At 37.5% G+C, this 21,097-nt stretch overlaps 1 protein-coding gene across 1 annotated transcript; it reads right to left on the bottom strand.

Moving 5' to 3' along the window:
- Positions 1-6,781: 6,781 nt before the first annotated feature.
- On the bottom strand, positions 6,782-18,210 carry LOC141907753 (uncharacterized). The gene is made up of 6 exons (XM_074797494.1): positions 18,082-18,210; positions 17,563-17,648; positions 14,663-14,877; positions 13,992-14,030; positions 8,304-8,453; positions 6,782-7,092 (listed from the first exon to the last, which is right to left on the bottom strand). The coding sequence occupies exons 1-6, from the start codon at positions 18,208-18,210 to the stop codon at positions 6,938-6,940; spliced, it is 774 nt and encodes a 257-aa protein (XP_074653595.1). The 3' UTR covers positions 6,782-6,937.
- Positions 18,211-21,097: the final 2,887 nt, after the last annotated feature.

Below are 21,097 nucleotides of genomic sequence, written 5' to 3'. Positions count from 1 at the left end.
TATAAATCTTACCTAAAGAGACGAAAATAGACAGAGTACAATATAGTATCGACTTTATTTTCCTACATGAAATTCACCCTACATGGCTGAATTTCCTTAACAGAGTGACAATAGTAGAATCAGCAGACAGATTAGTACCTCAACATGTCACAGAGGCACCACAATACAGTAATATAGTTTTAACCCATTCAATCCCAATTCCATTGAGATTGACATATCAAAATTCACTCATTTCATAAGTAAAATATCGCTAACTAAAAACTTGAAGCGAGAGACTTTTATTGCAAATGAACTAGAACATTGCGGATTTAGGTTCCAATTTCCGGTTCTGACTAGTGCCATCAAACGAATAATTCAAGAACTTGAATTTGTCGATATCCCGTATTCACTTTACACTTCCGTGTACTACGGATGTGTGTAATTCGTCATAGAATAAATAAACAGTATTATTATTTATAATTCGCATATTTTATTTATTCAGGCGAGTGGCGATCGTTCTCTTTATTCGTTGTAATATTGTTCGGCCTTTAGCACTGCCTTTCTTTGTAAGGTCATTTAGATGTATTAATTGCGATCTCAGCTGATCTGAGGTTTAATTGTGCTTAACCGGAAGTTGTGGGTTTGGGTGCGAATATTGGTTAGTCTGTGTTCTGTGAAAATATAAGCATGTAATTGATAATGTTCTGTCATGGGGTAGGATTTACTTTATGTATGTAATGTATTGGCGTTTGGTCAATTCACTTTACACTTCCGTGTACTACGGATGTGTGTAATTCGCCATAGAATAAATAAACAGTTTTATTATTTATAATTCGCATATTTTATTTATTCAGGATTTACTTTATCCTGGACGGTGAAACGACCGGTTCCTGAACTTCGCTGAAAAAGCTGAAACACTGAAAAGCTGAAACGCTGAAATAAAAATGCTGAAATTTCAGGGAATTTCCGAAAAACGCCGAAATTTCAGGGAATTCCCGAAAAACGCTGAAATCGTGCTAGGTACCGACAATACACGTTTTGAAATTCTTTCAGGGCCGGTGTCCGCTGCCGAGTCCTGAACCGTTTTAGTCTCTACCTTCGGTTACAGAGACATGCCTTGAGGTCGTCGTCATGTTCGACTTGATCGATTGCGGATGCAAAAACCGTTAAGTTTCCCAAGTCTCCGTTTCTACCTAACGCATGCGCATTAGTCAGTGCTGGAATTGCTCTTAGTCGCGAAATCGGCACATTGCGCATGCGGCACTACATGTGAACTGCATGTGAACTTTAATGACTAATAGTCACTGTAGTTTCCATTAGGTTCGAATCCCGTAAAAATATTGATCTTATTTACGCTGTTCATCTTAAGCGGCGCTATCAGGTTCGAAACCCGAAAATTACTGATCGTATTTCAAGCGTTACGACATGAACTTTGATGATTAAAGTGTCGCTGGGTTATTGTTTGCCAAGGAAAAAGTTAAAGCATCCCGAATATGAAACAATGAACATAAAAATAGACAGGATTTACTTTTAAGTGCTATTAGGTTCGAATCCCGAATGTGTAGGCAGAAAAATACATTCATCCTTTTTAATATACCGATATATATCTTAGATTTTCAGCTTATGGCAAGACCACTTGAACACCTGTCATTCCAAAAAATACAAATGATCCTCGTAAGTGACCAAACAAACTGCGCCTTCCCGCTGCGCATAAGTTCACGCAAGTTCAGTCCGTTATAGTTCTATGTTTCAGCGTTCTGACATGACCCAGTTTAGGAAAAAATACACATGTAGCGACGCATGCGCACGCGACCAGTTTCTAGACTTAGAGGATTTCCCCAACACTTCCTAATGCGCATGCGTTATAAACAGAGACTTGGGAAACTTTACGGTTTTTGCATTGCGGATTGCGTGGATTGTTAGATGTGTTTTTTGTTTTATGCGCATATACCGGTACGATCTAACAATGAAATTATCACTTCATTTGAATAAATTCTTAATTACAGTAATATTAATTCTCAATATTTTTTCTTATGTTTGGTGATTTCTTGCAACTTATCATTGCCAATTCTCATACAAAAGTAGTAGCTGAATGAAAGTACAGCTAGTTAGGCTGAACCTGATAACCCAAATTAAGTGCTAGCATGGAACTTATGACTACTTTGATTCTATTTCGGTGTGAATAAAGGTTCAACCGTCATAGTATACTGTACTTAGCATTACTACGATTGGGTGCCATATTTCTACAATCTCTACAAGAAAGGAGTATTGAAGTGTCTTTCGTTCCCGGGTAGGCATCCTCGCTTGCCAGGAGACCAGTATTGCTCCCAAACTCGCTTCCAGCAGCCCCCTGGCCTCACGACGCGCGATTTCATTACCGACGCTTCTGAGCATGACGTCATATATCAACACGCGACAATACTTCCCCTTCGCTACGTGTTCGCTGATTGGTCCATTTACCGGGAAATTCCACAGATGCCCAATGTCATTTGTAACAAGCGCTGTGATTGGCCCGACCTGATTCTGGTCGGCTAGTAACGACTCGTGAGGTCAAGCGGTTCGGAGAACAGCTTTAGTGTAGTGGGTTCGAATCCCTTGACAGGTGAAGATGCCGGGTAGGGTACAGGGTAAAACCTGGTTTACTTTCTCTGTCTACTTGCTGGATACTACTATCTGCAATGTATTGCATGCTTTGATTTGTCTGGCTTATGAGAGTCGAACAACGTTTTCCCATACACAGGCTTGGCTTTAGTACTAGATGAAGGCTAGGCACTACACATTGTGGATTGACTGGAACTCTAAACTCACAAAATTAAACGAGTCAACAAGAAAGATCCAATAATTGGACGTTTGTCTAACTATATCATTTAACAGCTTAAAATAATACTTAACACATTCTGCAAGAGTACACAAAAGAAATCAGTTCTTACATTATATCAGAATCAATAGTTCGCTTAACTCGGGCTTGAATTCTGGTTCCATTGCTTCATATTCTAATGAAATTCACTAGCATACCTAAGAATATTGCTTAGCTTAAGATAACAAATTTGGTACCAGGAAAACGGATAAGTAAAGTGGGTGTACTGTACATCCGCAATTGACTTATTTCTCTCTGGTTGAATCAAGTTATTACTGAAATAGCATTCAAATAGCCATTTTGTTTTTAAAAATTGTGTCGTTCAGCTATCCTGCTGTAAATTTCGCAGTTGAAGTTAACTAATGCTATCTGATTTCTCAGTATCTCAAATTTGCACATTCTTAGCCCGAGTCTAAAAATTGAAAAATGTGCATTTAAAGTAGGAAATAAAAGAGTAGTGGCTAATACACCCTGGATATATAGCCTATGGGGTGGGCCTAGTTTGAAAGCACTGAGGTCCGAGGGAACAGCACTTTGTAAATAAATACTGAAACAACTTACAAAACACCCAATACTTGAGATGATGAACTGGACAAGAAGTGTGTCCAGCTAGGCAAATCAACTTTGTCTATGACTCCTTTTATAGATTATCTATATCGGTATTACCGTAGTAGTCTAAAAATAAGAATCGGTAAATTTTTCTAACAGTTGGTATGTCATTTTTTCAAAAAAAAACTTATTATTATCACACCACAGCAAATAAATTACAGGTGTTGAATGGTTTGCCCGATTTAGATTAATTGGTTGACGCTAATTGGTATGACCTATAAGTAGGGGCCTACTGCATGTCATTGGCGTCAATCCATTCCATTCCACGGTGAATAAAAAAGAAATTTAGTTAGATCCCTTTTGTCCAAAAGCTGCATCATCTATATAACTAGCTGTCAAATTTAATTTACCTCCTTCAGAGAATACCATAGTCCGTCGCCCATCAACGTGTTGACAAAAGAAAAGTTGCTCATAATCCTGTTTTATACATGAATGAACGTTACGTCTTGCTGAAGTAAACCATATTCTTGGAATATTGAGCATAGTGTTTAAGTTGGCTTGCACGGTTTGTGAATGGGTTTTCCTCATCATGCTGCCTGTATGCATTAAAAATCCGGATTTCAAGCGAATTAATTTGTCCAACAAGTGGCCCTCTAGAAGTATACTCCACACATACTGCCCATGCAAAACACGGTTCAGGACTCGGCAGCGGACACCGGCCCGGAAAATATTTCAAAACGAGTATTGTCGGTACCTAGCACGATTTCAGCGTTTTTCGGGAATTCCCTGAAATTTCGGCGTTTTTCGAAATTCCCTGAAATTTCAGCGTTTTTATTTCAGCGATTCAGCGTTTCAGCGTTTCAGCTTTTTCAGCGAAGTTCAGGAACCGGTGAAACGACTGTACTGGTCGCTGCTATCAACGCTGCAACTCTGAGGAAAGGGCGTCAGAGAGGACTTCGGGTCGCGAGTTCCGTCTTGAGTTCCGTCGTGCGTGAGGATCTCTTTGTCCCTGATGAACCGAATCCGCATAAGCTATACTTAAGCCAAATCAATAAAGTCCAAAATAAAATCCAACTTCAAAATTCAGCTTCAGCGTTATCTTCGTTCCACTTATTAATTATCGGTGTAATCTTTTATAACGTGCCACATTACTTTATCTGCAATTGTCTATGTATATTATGTATATTTGGTTTGTTTGGTAAACTAGGAATGAATGTGAATTGGTGTATATGTCTGTGTGTATGTGAGAGTGTACGGACGAGGGATTAGGACTAGATGAAGCCAACTTTGGCTTCTCCTAATTCCTCGCATAATTTATTGGTTCATTCTTTTCCATATATTGTGTATTCATTTGTAAACTCTGTAACAATCTATTATGCAAATAAATCATATCATATCATATCAAAGTATCGCTATCACATAGCAGCAGCCGATTGGGCCTGAATCTACCTCGAGGGTGTCTAATGTTGGCACCGGTAATAGGGAATATGGTCTTTCATATCAGAGGGAACATACATTGTGTTTGATTTTAATAACAAAGTGACTGCTCAGTTTATTCGGCTGCACAAACTTTCGCTAGATTTATTAAATGAAAATATAAAATTAAGTTAGAAATTAAAGAAGTTAAATGGAAATAATCATGAAAATATAATATAAGTTAATATTGAAAAAAATTAGAGGATTAAGACATCTTTTAATTTAATTCATTCTACATATTTTAACTGTAAAAATGAGTGAAAGTAAGATACTAGAAATATTAAATCTAATATATAAAAATCAAGAGCATATCAAGTTAATTATTTTTTGATTTCGGGAATAGTTCCATTTTCAATTTACTCATTAAAACAATTATTAGAATTATATGATACTTGTAAAATTAAATATACAGAATTAAAAGATAACATAAATTATATTTCAGGTAGATTGAATGATATCAAATCTTGTGTAATATGCAAGTATAAAAATGAAAATACATTAAAACATCATAGACATATTCACAAACTAATGACAAGTTATATGATTCAAAATTAAGAAATAGATATTTCAAATAATTTTTAACTACTGTTGAAAATAAAAAAACTTCTGAAATTCCAAAGTTCACTATACAAAAATGGAATATTTTAGAAAAAAAAACAAAAAAATAATTTTATTTATTTAACAATATTTCTATCTGTAAAAATTAAATATCTCAATATTTTTGTCTTATTTTTGATTTATTTCATTATTTTTATTATTTTATTATTTTATTTCTTCATTTCTTTATTTTCTTATCATTTTATTTTATCGTTATTTTATTCTTTTCTTTAACAATTTTTCATATTTCATATTTCCCATGATACATTATTTTAAGTCCTTCTAAATCTTTTAATTCCTCTTACTTAATGAAGCCCATTTATCAGGTAAAAATACTTTAAATTCTCGTGCTGTACTAACATTACAGTAACTCAAATTTGCTGATATTTTTTTCCATATTACTTCCTATCTTTTCTAGTTTTAATATTTTATGTTCAATTTCTTCTTACTTTTTTGTTTCAAATTGTTTTTTGCTGGTTTTATTTCATTATTTATTGACGCTAAGAATACTTTTCTCTCTCCCATTTATATATATAAAGAAATTATGAGTGGTGATGGGTGATGTGTCGCCCTCTCGCCCTCTGCTATAATAGCCCACCTTTCAAATTACTGACGGGCGAGACGTGAACGCAATAGCCCGCTGGAAAAAATCATATCATATCATATCATATCATATCATATCATATCATATCATATCATATCATATCATATCATATCATATTTTAGCGTTGTAACTTTCTTATCCCAAAACAACCTAGTATTTAAATAAATGGATAAAATATCCGTGGTCTTACGTACATGTATTCGTTAAAAATCCCGGTTATTCCTATGTTTTTATCAGCCATGATATATCCTCGTGACTTTGGTGATTTGTAAACGACAAGAATCAAGACGTGTGATACGTACAGTAACGATAGCTGTTGCTTTTTATTCGCACACTTAATGCATATCTTGAAACCAGAGACAGTATGATCAACCCATCACCAATACCGGTGCTACAGCCACCTTATGTCAAGTTAGACTAGAGGGTTTCTGACCCATCGACTTGCGAAGCTCATTTTTACAATTTGGTTTACATTTATGTGTACATTAACTGTTTAACTAGAATTATAAGACTCAACAGAGCTATATGATATTCAATCAAAACTTACGATTTGAAAATGAGCGCAAATTATTCCACATTGTGGACCTCAAGGGTACGCCACAAAATGGCGACTAGAAACTGTGAACTTCTTTATTGGTACAGAATGATTTGGAACCGCGTAAGATATAGACATGATGCCGATTTTATCCCGACAATGTTGAATTTGCTAACAGTAGTTTGTAGAATGGATGCATTTCCAGTCAAATATTCTCTTCCATCCTTCGCAGTTGTCACGTACCTCACTTTCTTACACTCGCTCGATTATGAGAAATAAGATATCTTTTTTAGGCTAATAATGATGAAAAAAAAACTACGTAACAGCAATCCATTTTAGTTTAAAAGATTTCGAAGCTAACTTCTTTAAGTATTTGATTGCCAACAAGTGTACATATGATTGTCCACGTCGAGTTAGATTGTTTGTCCAAATGCACATATTGCCACTCGCCACCAATTTCAATATATGTTCCATCAAATTTCTCACATTTGGTGGCTGTAATGAAATAAACAGATACATCGTCAAACCCTACAGCGAATTCATAGCATAGCGAATTATCAGTCAGTCGACATTGGTTTAAAATTACCACAAGGCGCTTGTCATCAACTTAAATACTGATGGGGTAAATATCATTGCATTTTAGAAGATTGGAACCCTTTGACCGTGGACAGTGTTTCTATGAAAAAAAACTGCCAGTATTACGAGATCTCCAGTATGCAAGTCTCACCAAGTAGATACGTCGGGTGATAAGTCCCATGTTAGAGGAAATAACAGTATACACTGCGTTCATCACCCAATATTAAGACATTTTTTTTCCACAAAGTGTACGGGTGCGATGCGTTTCAGAGCAATCTTGCGAGTCGAAAAATCAATTGATGAGCTAACTATAATTGATGCTCCCACCAGCCCTGTGTTGGGATTTCCTCCAACTATGATTTGAAATTCAGGTATAAAACATGTCAAACTGGGTTGGGTAGGTCAGACGTGATTAAATCGCATGACCCTTGTTAAATGTTCATTTTGCAAATAACCACGGTTAGGCCACCGGTCACTAATCAAGACACCGATGGAATAGAGCCTAGAATTGAGATACTATCAAAGATAACATGAATAATCAACAGAAACATTTTCTCGAGCTGATGCGTTTGGATACGATTTCAAGACTTTCCCTAGCATTCTTCTGAACGTTGACTTTCTATTGTTTCGTTGACAAAATGAACTGAGGGAGTTTCCTAATTTCTACACGTGTCGATGGTTTAGTGTGTATGCAGCTGATCTCTTACAAAATTGTTTCTTATAGCATTCGCCGATAATCGAAGTTGCTGTGGATAAATCCAATAGGGGGTGGTGAAAACTGGCCCGATCCCCTTTTTGCCAAGATGATATTTTTATGATACTGGATTGGACCCTCTTAGGTCCATTCCGTCGGAGTACACTTGCTGTTTATTCAACGGTAATTGATAGGCTATCCCGGCTTCTGCGTTCATTAAGAAGAACAGCACTTGAAGCGAATAAGTTACGCAAATGGCCTTTTCCTGGGCAAAAATAGAGGCAGGGGTTCTGTTGCATCGGTGCTGTAGTTAAACCTCGCAACGATATTCACTTCTAATGTAGCTCATGTATTAGTTCAATTTCGTCTTACAATATAACATATCATGAAGAATTCTTTCATCCAATACAAAATGGTCTCAAATTATCATACTCACCCAAGCATTTGCGGCAATATGCGTTACAATCCATGTCAGCAGGGTGTTGACATACATAATCCTGCATGTGATAGATGGCGCTTTCCTGTTTAGTCCAATGAAGGTAATGACCACACGCCGCAGGTTCAACCTTACTACAGTTATTGGACACTAGAAAATGAAATGTGTGAGTATCTGTAATCAGTCGAACTCAACTGGGAACGATTAACTTTCGAGTGTAATAAAAATGATAATTGTCCATTATGAAAAGTAGAATCTTGCTGTGTGTAACGCTTGGTGTGAGTTGTTTGCTTTTATACATTATTTATAATCTGATTACCTATGATTGTCTGCCAATCGCAGTGATAATTTGCTTTTCTATGACATTTTCATATTGATTTTGAATTCGTAAGAAAGATCATGCTCGCTTTCCAGTGTATGGTTGCCAACTACATATACACTTCAACATAAATACTCGCCACGCATCCGTCATTGAAATATAATGTCTGTAATTCCTTGGGTGGACACGTTGCCGCTTAGTCTATGTATATATAACCGAACTTGGGGGATTAATGACTTGAGAATCCGTGACTGAGCCACCGTGCGTACTCTCGAGCTGAGGTAGTAGATGCGGGTTATCAGCCCGGTCTACACAAGTACTGAGGCGGGAAGCATTCACCGCTGATGGCAGGTCTGTTCGACAATATCTGAGGAAGAAGGTAACATTTTTACCTAACGTTATATTTTCATACGGTCCTGTAGATTTAGGCAAGAATCTCTTTCTTTGACTTCCCTTTATTAGTGTGTTTACGCAACAACCAAACTTTCTGGCCGACATGGTAATCTGGTGTTGAGGCATGCTTATCATGGAGTTCTTTGTTACGTAACTGGTTTGATGAGTAACGATTTCTTTGACTGCTTTGTTTGCGTGCAATGCGTTCCTGCACAGTTTTAGCCAAATTCTCTTTTGGAAGAGTTGTCTCAATAGGTAGCGACATATCCGTCCCGAATAAGACATGAGATGGAGAAAAGCCAGTCGTGTGGGACGTTGGGGAAGCGCGTAACGCCATGAGAACACTAGCTAGTATATTGCTTTTGCAGATATAGTTACGTATAATGGATCTAAAACGCCCCCTTACTGTTGAGTGTGGGGGTGTGAAATTTGTGGAAACGGATGTCATAAAGGCTTTGGGAACTCATTTGGTAAATGTGAAAGCAATTCAGATCGTGAAAGCCGGTGAGTGTCGAATCACTTTTAAAGACCAAAATGTTCTTGCTCGCTTTTTAAAAGAGGAATTTTAAGTTGGGAATCAGCAAACAATCGTTACTAAAATTGACAAGCAGATGGATTTGACAAATATCACCATAAAAGATGCCCCGGTTGAACTTTCTGATGCGTTTATAGCTGGTCAGCTCTCGCGTTATGGTGATGTGTTAGGCGGGAGCATTACTAAAGTGAAAATTCAGGGGACTGATATCCTAAATTGAACCATCCACGCAAAACTGAGAAATGTTAAAAACATCTTTCCTGTAGAAGCTAAATTTGGAAGGTTCGATGTGAGGTTATATTGTGATAACAACAAGACACAGTGTAAGCATTGCGGGGCTACTGATCATCCATACTTCAAATGCTTACTAAGAACTCGTAAATTGTGTTTTAAATGCAAGTCAGCGGATCATCTTGCGAATTCGTGCCCGGTGAGGATTGTGTGTTACTATTGTCGTGCATCAGGGCACAAAAGAAATGATTGTCCAAATCTAATAGCCGTTCAGAGAAAAATAGTATATGAGGACCCCGAAAGGACTGATCAAATCTGTGATCAGTACTCAGTTGGTCATTCAACTCCACGCCCCGTCTCGATGACCGCAGATACACAGAAAACAAATCGAGCGCAAGATATAGTGATTGGCGATTCAAACTGCAATTGACTCATTTTCCATGACCTCGGCGATGTTTATGTTCACGCTAGATCGGGCGCGAAAGCCAGTGACATGAGTGACATGTTGGAATCCCTCGACTCATCAAAATTGTCGATGGAAATTAACAGTGTGATCTGTCATCTAGGTACAAACGATGTCACAGAGCTAAAAGATGACCATGAACAAATTATTTTATATCCAGTATTTTACCTCGTAGAGGTAAAAGTAAATCTATCATGGCTTCAAACGATACTACGAAAAAACTCAACAGTTTTCTATCGAAATTATGCAAGGCGGAACCCAGTGTGCACTATATTGACAATGACTGTAATTTCTGTCCCGATAATAACGTTATCAGATCTTTATTCGACACAAAAGACTCTAGCGGTGTCCATATCGTGTTAGAGGGCGCGAGGGTTCTTACTAATTCGTTTATAACGGCCCTCGGTCTACATGTGATCACGGACTGTTCCAAAAAAAGAAACCTCAGTCAGACATCTGCGAACGACAGCTCATTAAATCATTCATCAAAAAGAGATCGTCTACTTGAGATATCACATTCCAGTATTGTATAATGTATATTACCTAAACCTATTTCCTTAAATTTCATGACAAACAATACAGATATCGATTGCAAATACTAGGATGAGAATAATTTTACGATAGATAAAGAGAAATCTTCGTTAATTTCTATGAACATCCGTAGTGTAAACAAAAATTTTGATGCTTTTGTAGATTATCTAAATGTATTAGATGCTAATTTTTCTATTATCGGTTTGTCCGAAACATGGACAAATGAAGGGAACGATAATGATAGTATGTACAAAATTAATGGTTATCACAGTATTTTCAAAAGTAGAAAAAAATGATCAACATGGTGGTGGTTTGGCCTTATATTCAAAAAGTAATTTTATGTTCAAACTTCGGCCAGATTTATCTGGTAATGATAATACGTTTGAATCGCTATTTGTCGAAATTATTAATAAAAGAACGAAAAATACTATCATGGGTGTATTATATAGACCACCCGGTTTAAACCTGCGTCAATTTCAGGACGAATTTAACATTTTACTAAACAAAATTAATAAACATAACAAAATTTGTTATTTTCTAGGCGATTTCAATGTCAATTTACTGATGTCGGGTGCACATCATTCTACTGACGAATTTATTAATACTTTATTTGCAAATTCATTTCGTCCTTTAATTGACAAACCAACGAGAGTAACAGCTTTATCAGCAACGCTTATTGATAACATATTCTGTAATCATTATCATTGTAATTTTTATTCTGGTATACTATGCACGGATATATCCGATCATTTCCCAATTTTTGTTATAGGTAATGAATCTGAACCTGTACTACCAGAGAAAACGGAAAACAAGCGAAACTTTAGTGAGCGCGATATAAATCATTTCCATAGACTATTGCATACGGTTGACTGGTCATCAACGTATAACAATTTGAACCCCGACTTAGCTTATAAATCTTTTATGGATACATTTAAGGTACTTTATGATGAATCGTTTCCATTCGTGAATTTTAAAAATCCCACCGTAAATCAAAATAAACCTTGGCTATCAGCAGGACTTATGAATTCAATTAAGCAGAAAAATCGTTTATATCGTAAATTTTTAAGAAATAATACCGAGGAGAAGAAAGAGAGATATGTCCATTATAAAAATTCAATAAATAAGCTTTTAAAACGTGCAGAAAAAGATTACTATGCAGAGAGGTTACTGGCTACAGGAAATAGTATGAAACAATCTTGGAAAATAATTAACAATATTCTGGGCAAAACAAAACAAGATGAAGGACTACCTGATGTATTTAAAATCAACAACAATCAAGCAAAAATAGATGATAAATCTTTGATTGCTAATGAATTTAACAAATATTTTGTAAACATAGGATTAAATTTAGCGGAACAAATTCCTGATACAGGAAAAAATTTCAGAGAATTCTTGAAAAATCCTCCTAGTGAAATTTTTAGAAAAAATTGTATGTTACCGAATAGTTTCCTTTTTTGATAAATTTTCGATTATAAATCCAAATCAATTTGGCTTCAGAAAAAAATCACTCTACTGCTATGGCATTAATTAAAATATTCGATGAAATTCTAGATAATTTGGATGATAAAAAAACAACAATTGGTGTCTATTTAGACCTGTCTAAAGCATTCGAAACTGTCAATCACAGCATTTTATTAGATAAATTAAATTTATAAATGGGATAAAAGGATTGGCTCTGTCATGGTTTAAAAATTATCTGGAAAATAGGCGTCGAGTAGTTCAACTGTCAAATTATCAATCCGTACCGTTGAATACAACAATAGGTGTACCCCAAGGATGAATTCTTGGACTCCTGCTTTTTATTATCTATATCAACGATTGCGTAAATGTCAGCGACACCTGATTAATTAGATTAATACTTTTCGCTGATGATACAAATGGTTTCGTCAGTGACTCTAACCCTATACGTTTAGTGCAAACTCTGAACCATGAACTTGATAAATTGGCTGAGTGGTTTCAATCCAACAAACTATCTTTAAACTTAACAAAGACACATTTCATGGTGTTCGGTTCTAAATTGCCCGAAAATACCTCAATTCAAATAAATGGTCAAGTAATTAACAAGATCCAAAATACTAATTTTCTAGGTATTCATATTGATGACAAGTTAAAATGGGATACTCATATTGATTATGTCCGTGTTAAGGTTGCCCGCAGTGTGGGGATATTGAATAGATTAAAACGCTCTTTACCTAAATGTATACTTATTCGTTTATATTTTAGTTTAGTTGAACCACACTTAAGCTACTGTAACATAGTTTGGGCAAGTAATTACAATATGAATTTGCAATCCTTAGTCTTACTACAGAAACGTGCCGTGAGAATAATATCAGATTCCCATTACTTAGATCATAGTGATCCTCTTTTTAGTAGTTTAAATATTTTGAAAATCCATGAAATCAACAAATGACAGCTGGGTTGTTTTATGTTTAATTATGTAAATTCAAATACACCGCAGAGTTTTCAGAACTATTTTAGATTTAATTTTCAGGTCCATAGTCGTCAGACACGTAGTATAAATAATCTGCACGTACCCCATTATCGAACCCGTAAAAAACAATTTTCGATAAAAGTTTCTGGCCCAACTTTATGGAATTCCTTAGCAGTCGAACTAAAAAAATCTAAAAGTATTAATATATTTAGGAAACACTATAAAAGACAGTTAATCGGGTAAAAATCACCCTCTCATAATGCGATGTATTATGATTGTGTAGTTAAACGCTATTTGATATATTGAAATTATGTATACTGTCATATACTGCTTGATATATGTCTCCTGTTTATAACGTGTGTGTGTGTGTGCGCGTGTGTGTGTGTGTGCGTGCGTGCATGCGTGTGTGTATGTGCGCGTGTGCGTGCATTTTTTCGAGTTAGGGGGCCCGGATTCGTATAAGTCACTTTTTGACTTCTCTGGGTCTCCTGCATTTTCATAATTGCGCTACATTGTAAAAAAATTCACACGAAACCCTGTAAATTTTTCTATGTTATAATGTAATTTTGAAATGCAAAATAAACTCAATTCAATTCAATTCATTAGAAGTGCACACTGACCAAAATTGAGTCCCTTTTAATATATTTGTTTCTTGTTTAATTTTCAATGATTGTTTTTTTTGCAAACCGGTAGCCTATGTGACCGATTTTTTACTTCGCACCAGTTTGGCGAGCCACTGGACCATTGGTCCTTTATTTATTATGTTACCAGTCCTGTTGACTTACCTGAATCATTTCTCGGGTAAAGGTTGAAGGCGATTTCTTCTATAAGAATAAAACGAGACCTCAACATACGCGTGACAATACAAATCGCGGTGCCACTAATACCAGTGGTACTGCTTTCGATTGAAAACGTAGTAATACCGGTACGTAATTGCCCCTTGCTGAACGAAGATTTGGGTCGTTTCTCTCGTTCTTCCTCTCACACCAAAGTTGATGATTATTAAATGAAAAGTTATTCACCGAGTGGATGATCTCTACTAAGTGTAGCACGCTACTAGCCCGGCGCAAAATTGTTGACCGATGCCCATAATTTGATTCTGAAGTAGGTTATTTAAAATCGATTCATTTCCGGTTGCCACTTACCTACTAAGTGTGGAGATCGATACAATGGGTTTAGATTCTGATTTTTTGAATGCGTGCACATATAGCAAATACAAAACCATAATCCGGTTAGAATTGGATTGAACTGAGTTAATAGAATCAAGTTAAGTGTAAGCCGTTAAAGGAAAACTAGCACTGAAGGAATCTCCCCAGCCGTCGGTAGATGACCGGCCCTCGGACCAGCAAGTTAATCCCTAAAAGTTCTCAATAGGCTCGTGAAAGAATTCCCGTAATTTGGGTGTCTACGTATTTTTCATTAAGGAATAATTTCTTTCACGCACACCTTTACTTACTCTTTTTATAGCTATTGACAAAAACAGCTGACCTACAGATTTGCCCCAATGTTCGAACTATCGTCCGACCAGTTCTTTGCTTGATTGTCCATTGCAATACCCTGGTTTCTCCCTCAGTGTTGCAAGTTGGAGTAGGTGTTGTGGTAGCTACTTCAGGGTTTTTCGAGGGTTTTGCGATGGAGTAAGGCGTCTTGATTAATGATGGAAGATTTCCTCTATAATGAGAGATATCGATTCGATCAAATTTATGCGAAATCACAGTTTTACTACTACCAACTAGGTTCCCATCAAGGAGGCCTCTTGGCTACTACCACCTCGGTACAAAGTGTCACAACCCAATGTAGGCTTAAGTTCATTCTCATTGTGTAAAACCATGGACTCTAAAACGTTTTAGAGTCCATGGTATAACGTATCAATGTGCACGATATTTCCAGGCAACTGCCAGAAGAATGTGGAAGACCTACACCAGTTACATGTAGTGCCATTTATACATTTTTCGGCTAGCCTATCGGTGTTGTCATTTAGCGGCAACACGAAATCGCGGAATTTCTAAAATCGTGGAATTGTATACATTTTACTTAATATAGTAGCAGGTTTCCCAATGGAGTAACCGTCATTGGACATGCACCGAGTCAGTCAGGACAATGTCGTGGACAATTTAATTCAGTGATTCAGGTTCGGTGTAGACAAAATTGCCAATGAAACACCAAGACTGTTACTCATTTGGATTAAAGTCTTGGAAAACCAAGATCGACAAACGACGTAATTCACAAAAACCCACAAAAACCAAACTTTTGCTATTATCTAGCTTAGTTCATAGTTAAACGTCAAATGTGAGCTGTAGTAGCATGAAAAAATCTGTACAGTATCCATATATTTGATATTCTTACCATTCCAGGGACTCTTCGGGAGCGGAACAAGCAGCTATTGTTTACTGAAGAGGCTCAGACATTTAGTTTTTTAACGGCATCCATTTTTAGGCACGATGTTCATTTTAAACTACCCTACGATTTATTTTCACTTTATTCGGTTGATATTAATCTCAAAGGAACGAAGGTAGTAATACTATTTTCCGTCAGAAACTTTCGTCAAACTCGAAACCAAATACAAGTCGTTTTCGAAGTAACAGAGAAGAAATTGTGAGTTGACTGTACAATTACGAGTTGACCATGGATTACGGGTCGACTATACAAGCGTGTAAGTTTAGTTTAAATCAACCACTTGAAAATGTAATACATGCATATTGCGAATTAGATTGTTTGCATTGATGACGTGCCATAGTAAGGTCTACCATATATTTGCTAAATATAATCGGTATAATATGTTATTTTTCGAAATTCGCAGAGAATGCAGCTGACTTGTGGCCATTTTGGTTAGTGAATTTTGATAAATATCATGTAATGTGCCTATCGGCCTTGTGCGAAGTCTCAAGTGCATTTGAGGTTGTCACATAATTCTTATGTGATATAAGACCTATGTGACCTATGTTTCGACCATTGCCCGAGATCCTACCATTGAAAACAAAAAAATGCGTTGTTAGTTGAAATACACATGACTGAAAGCCAGAATATCCATTTGAATTGATTGACATCTTGCTCATACAGTAGAATTGGCGTTAGTCGGACAGCTTTAAGTCAGAAAATCGGCCATATAATTTCGGAACGGTTCACAATTTTCAGCGATTTTAATGCAAGGATGTGTCGCTCGAAAACATATAGCCATGTGTTGAAAAATTCTGCCACCCAATTCGGCTTTCCCTCCTGGCGTTATCAAATTCTTAAAAAAGCTGATACTTGGAATTTCGCATATGTCCCTCTATTCCCAGGTGAACGAAAAAAAAACATGACGCATTTCATTCAACCACCGGCCAATGAATGTCCCTTGCTTGATATGGTTTCCCGCTCGAGAGTGAGGGTTTGTTTTGAACCTAGGGTAGCGGATTGGGGCCCCACATGGGACCCTTCTGGGGTACCATCATATGTATTAAACCGGGTGTTTTGATATCGGATATTGACGCCGATAAACGTGGACCTATTGTTATCAAATGATATAGAAGAGCCGGCTAAAATTTGCTTTTAATTCCGAGATATTAGTAATTAAAGATTTGAAGTAGGCCACCGGATCATGCAGGTACCAGTCAAACGGAAACCCTCACTTGTCAGGGGTTCCGTAGTGTTAATGAACTCGCTTCCTGCAGCGCGGAACGAATCCCTTGACGGTTGAAGGTGAAAAACGGAATCGGCTGTATATTATTTTCAAATTTTTATCAGAAACGGGTGTATGGAAAGTGACTAAGTTTACTTATTACGTTCAACATAATAGAAAATTAAAGACGACTTATCACTTTACCATATCTATGTATTCGTACAAAAGGTGTGGCTGAATATTCAGCATCGGGGTGAAATTGGCTGTACTAAACAGAAACAAATCGTCTACGCTTATCGGTATCAACACCTGATAATGAAGAAACCTTGATCAAATATATATGATGGTACCCGGAATGGGGCCCGTATCGGGGCCCCAATCCGCTACCCCATGTTTCACAGAAACCCCATGTGTGACGTAGAACATGACTTTGTATCGAGTTTTAAGCACTGACTAATTAGGAAAAGTTTCTACCGAAAATCTCTCGAACCGGTACATACTAGCAATCATTGTTTACTCAAATATTGATCTGTATCTTCATTTCCTAATACCCAGTTTCTCATCAAATATCTGAAGGAGGCAGTGAAATGGCCCCACAAGGCACCTCTGGTCTTCAAAAAACTAGGGATATTCTCCCACACCTCCTTTTATGGTCTCTGCACTTTCCTCTCGATGGTCCTTCAGTGTATCGCTGTTTCTTTCATGCATTTTACAAAACCGACAGACGATTTAAGAAAACAGGTAATCATACTTACGCTGGGCTGTAGTTACACACAGTTATCGTTTTTCCGTGACATTTGTTCATTGCACAGCCAAGAAGTAGCGTGGATTCCCAGATAATCTAAAAATGAAGATATTTATGTAGCTCTGAAAGCAATAACGAGTGGCCTGCCTATCAGTGTAGTGTATTTGTGATTAATGGGTTAATACAATGTTATATACGGCAGTGCGCCCTATCGGTAGTAATAAATGATGTAATTAAAGATGGCTATCAGCCGCAGGTCTGATGAATAAAAGATCTAACGTCAATCAAGAAGTAGTTGGTGTTTGTGCTTTAGTTGAGATACCACATTTGGCGACGAGGATCGAGCCGGATTCGCACAGATTCATCTGACATTAGGTACGCTGACACTCGTAGGGGTTGAATTTCAAGCGGTTGAAAGGTTTGACGTTTCTGGGAATGCTGCAACGTTGGGTCCACGTTGGTTGAAATGGCGGAAAGCATTTCAGTATTTTTTGGCCGCTAAAGGCGTAGAACGAAAAGCAGGCATTACTTCTCCCCTGTGCGGGGGTGGAGGTTCAAGAGCTTTTTGAAACGTTAGTTGATCCTGGGGCGGCGGTTGTCGAGCAAGACGCTGATGGAAACGCTGTCCAAAATGCTGCCGATGAATATGAGCGTCCATTACGAACATTGAACTACCATTTCGTTGGGAAGGTGAATGATCCGTATGAGAGGCATGTTTTTCGTTCAATGGCCCAAAAAGAGGGCGACACGGTTGACAAATTTGTAGCCCAACTAAAAAAGCAGGCTCAATTTTGTATCTTTGCACATCCAGAGGTAGATATCCGGGATCAGGTTATTGAGAAATGTCGTTCTTCGAAGCTACGTCGGGAATTACTAAAGAGAAGACCTAACACTAGATTGCGTCCTGTCAATAGCATGCGCGTTAGAAGCTGTTGATTATCAACTTGAGTCGACGGATGCAGGTAAAGGTGGTATGGAAAAGATGGAATCCATTATCCGAGTGTCAAAAACTGATAATTCGAAGATGCGTTACCAGGGAAGAAAAGAAGATGGTGCTAGAGGTGGCGCTTGTTTCCGCTGTGGTCGCAATGGGCAGGTATGTTGAAAGTGTGGTGGTCGAGATCACTTTGAAAAGGTTGGTCGTCCGAACAGGGATAAACGAAACGAGTGGCGCTACCAATCATGCAAGAGTCAACTAAACTTCATCACGTCGAGATTAGAAATTTCGAAATCGAAGACGAAACCGCACTATATGCTGTAAACGCGTGTGACGGATCCGAAATAACTCTGACAATGTTTGTAAACAATCAGAATGTGTGTTTTACGGTTGATACTGCAGCGGCAGTTTCGGTGATTCCGTATGATATGTATATGTCGCAGTTCAAAAATGTGCCGATTCAGGAGACATTATATGAAGTTAAAAAGTTATTCCGGTGACACTTACCCTATAGTTGGAATGATTGAGGTGTTGGTTGACCACAATGGCCAAACAGCAAAAAGTTGCCCCTCGTGGTCGCAAAAGGTGAACGAGTTGCGTTGCTTGGGAGAAACTGGTTGAAAATGATACGGCTTGACTGGCAGGGTATTTTCGGTATTCTAAGTAATAACCGTGAGGTGGAGAAACTCCTAAAACAGTATCTGACCGTCTTCGGGGAAAAACCCGGAACTATAAAGGCTTCAAAGCTGACCTTAGATTGAAGGAAGAAACCACACCAGTTTTTCATAAGGCCAGGCCAGTGCCTTATTCGCTAAAATCTAGGGTTGGTTTGGAGCTGGATCGGTTAGAAAGAACCGGTATTTTGAAGAAGGAGGAAAACAGAGAATGGGCTTCACCCATAGTGGTAGTCCCAAAAACCGACGGGAAGTTGAAAATATGTGGGGACTACAAAGTATTGATAAACAGAGTCTTGGAAGACAATCCGTATCCGTTACCCACAGCAGATGATTTGTTTTCTACACTGGCGAGATGTGAAGTGTTCTCCAAGATCGATTTAACGCAAGCATACCAACAGTAACAGTTGACGAAAGAATCAAACAAGAAAATTAATTTTAGAAAATTATTTGACGCCTGCGAAAAAAATGTAGAATTTCTGGGCTAAGCTAATGTGGAATTGCAAATTTGAAATCGAAGTTTTAAGAAATTTGGGGAATGATGAGATTTGGCGATTGGGTAGATGATACAGGTCTTCGACTCTAGTAGTAGTTTAAATTTTTTTATTGAAAATTCTCAATAATTGATCTTGCGACCGACTTCATTTACTTATGCCTCTAAGCTGGTCTGCAACTTCATAGCCTCCATGGTTGAAGAAAGAGCTCTTCTGATGTCTGCTTCATCATGACTTCGAACATATCGTGTGGCCTAGCCAGCCGGCCTGGGCCACGGGTTTGGCTGTCACTCGATATCCTAGAGTCTTGAGTCTGGGTGGGTTGAAGTAGACATTGTCATTTAAAATAACATGCTTATGTTGTTCTGTATGAATTACCCGTGTGTCATGTATGTTGTATTAATTTATTTTAAAATTTGTATTTATTGAATTTGGGAATTTTATCCCGGAATTTCAATGTAATAAGGATCAATAAAGAATTGAATTGAATTGTCACCTAATACACATGCCATCAGAGGACGCGGAGCCGTATATGACAGCTATGCTATTATAAATTGCTAATCTCACGAAACCTGCATACTCCTAATATCAAACATATTTTCTAAAACGTTTGAATATTGAAATTATATGTTTACACATTTTCATATCAACCGCTTGTAGCCGCTGATGAAATTCACGCCGGCCCTACACACATCGTAGATAGCTTCGTCATTCCACCGGAATGCCCACGTCAGGGTCTGACTTATATCAGACTTCCGCATCGTGTATACATCCGCCATTTAACCGAATAATCCGATTTACTTATCATTTCTATTTATGTCTGCCGCTTCTGATATAATCATACATCCTTTACTATTACAATACGTCTTCTAATGATATACTATATATATGCAATATAACATTTCGACGTTCAAATATAGGTCATTATATAATCACAGGAAGCCATTCTACATCTATGTCAATAATATTTTGCCAGATAGCTTGTTTGTGTACACATAGACCTGTTACGTTTTGCACATCGATTTACGGCTGTCGTTTGTAAAATGACGCTGAATGGTTAACATTGTTTAGGTTTCATAATGGTGACGTTTTATAAGGCGTCAAAAAATTATGTACGATAAACACTCATCAAGGTTTATACCAGTACCAAAGATTACCGTTTTGCGTAAAATCGGCGCCAGCTATTTTCAGTCGGTAATGGATCGTATTCTGGTAAATGCGCCTGGTGTTGGGTGCATTCTGGATGATATACTTGTTGGCTCGACTCGTATACATTTACGTCGATTGGAATCGGTTCTCGAAAGGCTTGCGGAACACAATATCGTAGCGAAAAAGCCAAAATGACGGTTTGGCGTGTCAGAAGTGGCCTACTTTGGACATCGTGTAAACGCGGAGGGTCACGCGTGTATGCCCGATAAGGTCGAAGCAATTCTAAAAGCA

The sequence above is a fragment of the Tubulanus polymorphus genome, chromosome 6 (genome assembly GCF_964204645.1).
Source record: "Tubulanus polymorphus chromosome 6, tnTubPoly1.2, whole genome shotgun sequence".
Taxonomy (NCBI): domain Eukaryota; kingdom Metazoa; phylum Nemertea; class Palaeonemertea; order Tubulaniformes; family Tubulanidae; genus Tubulanus; species Tubulanus polymorphus.
This window is presented reverse-complemented; position numbering and strand designations above follow the sequence as displayed.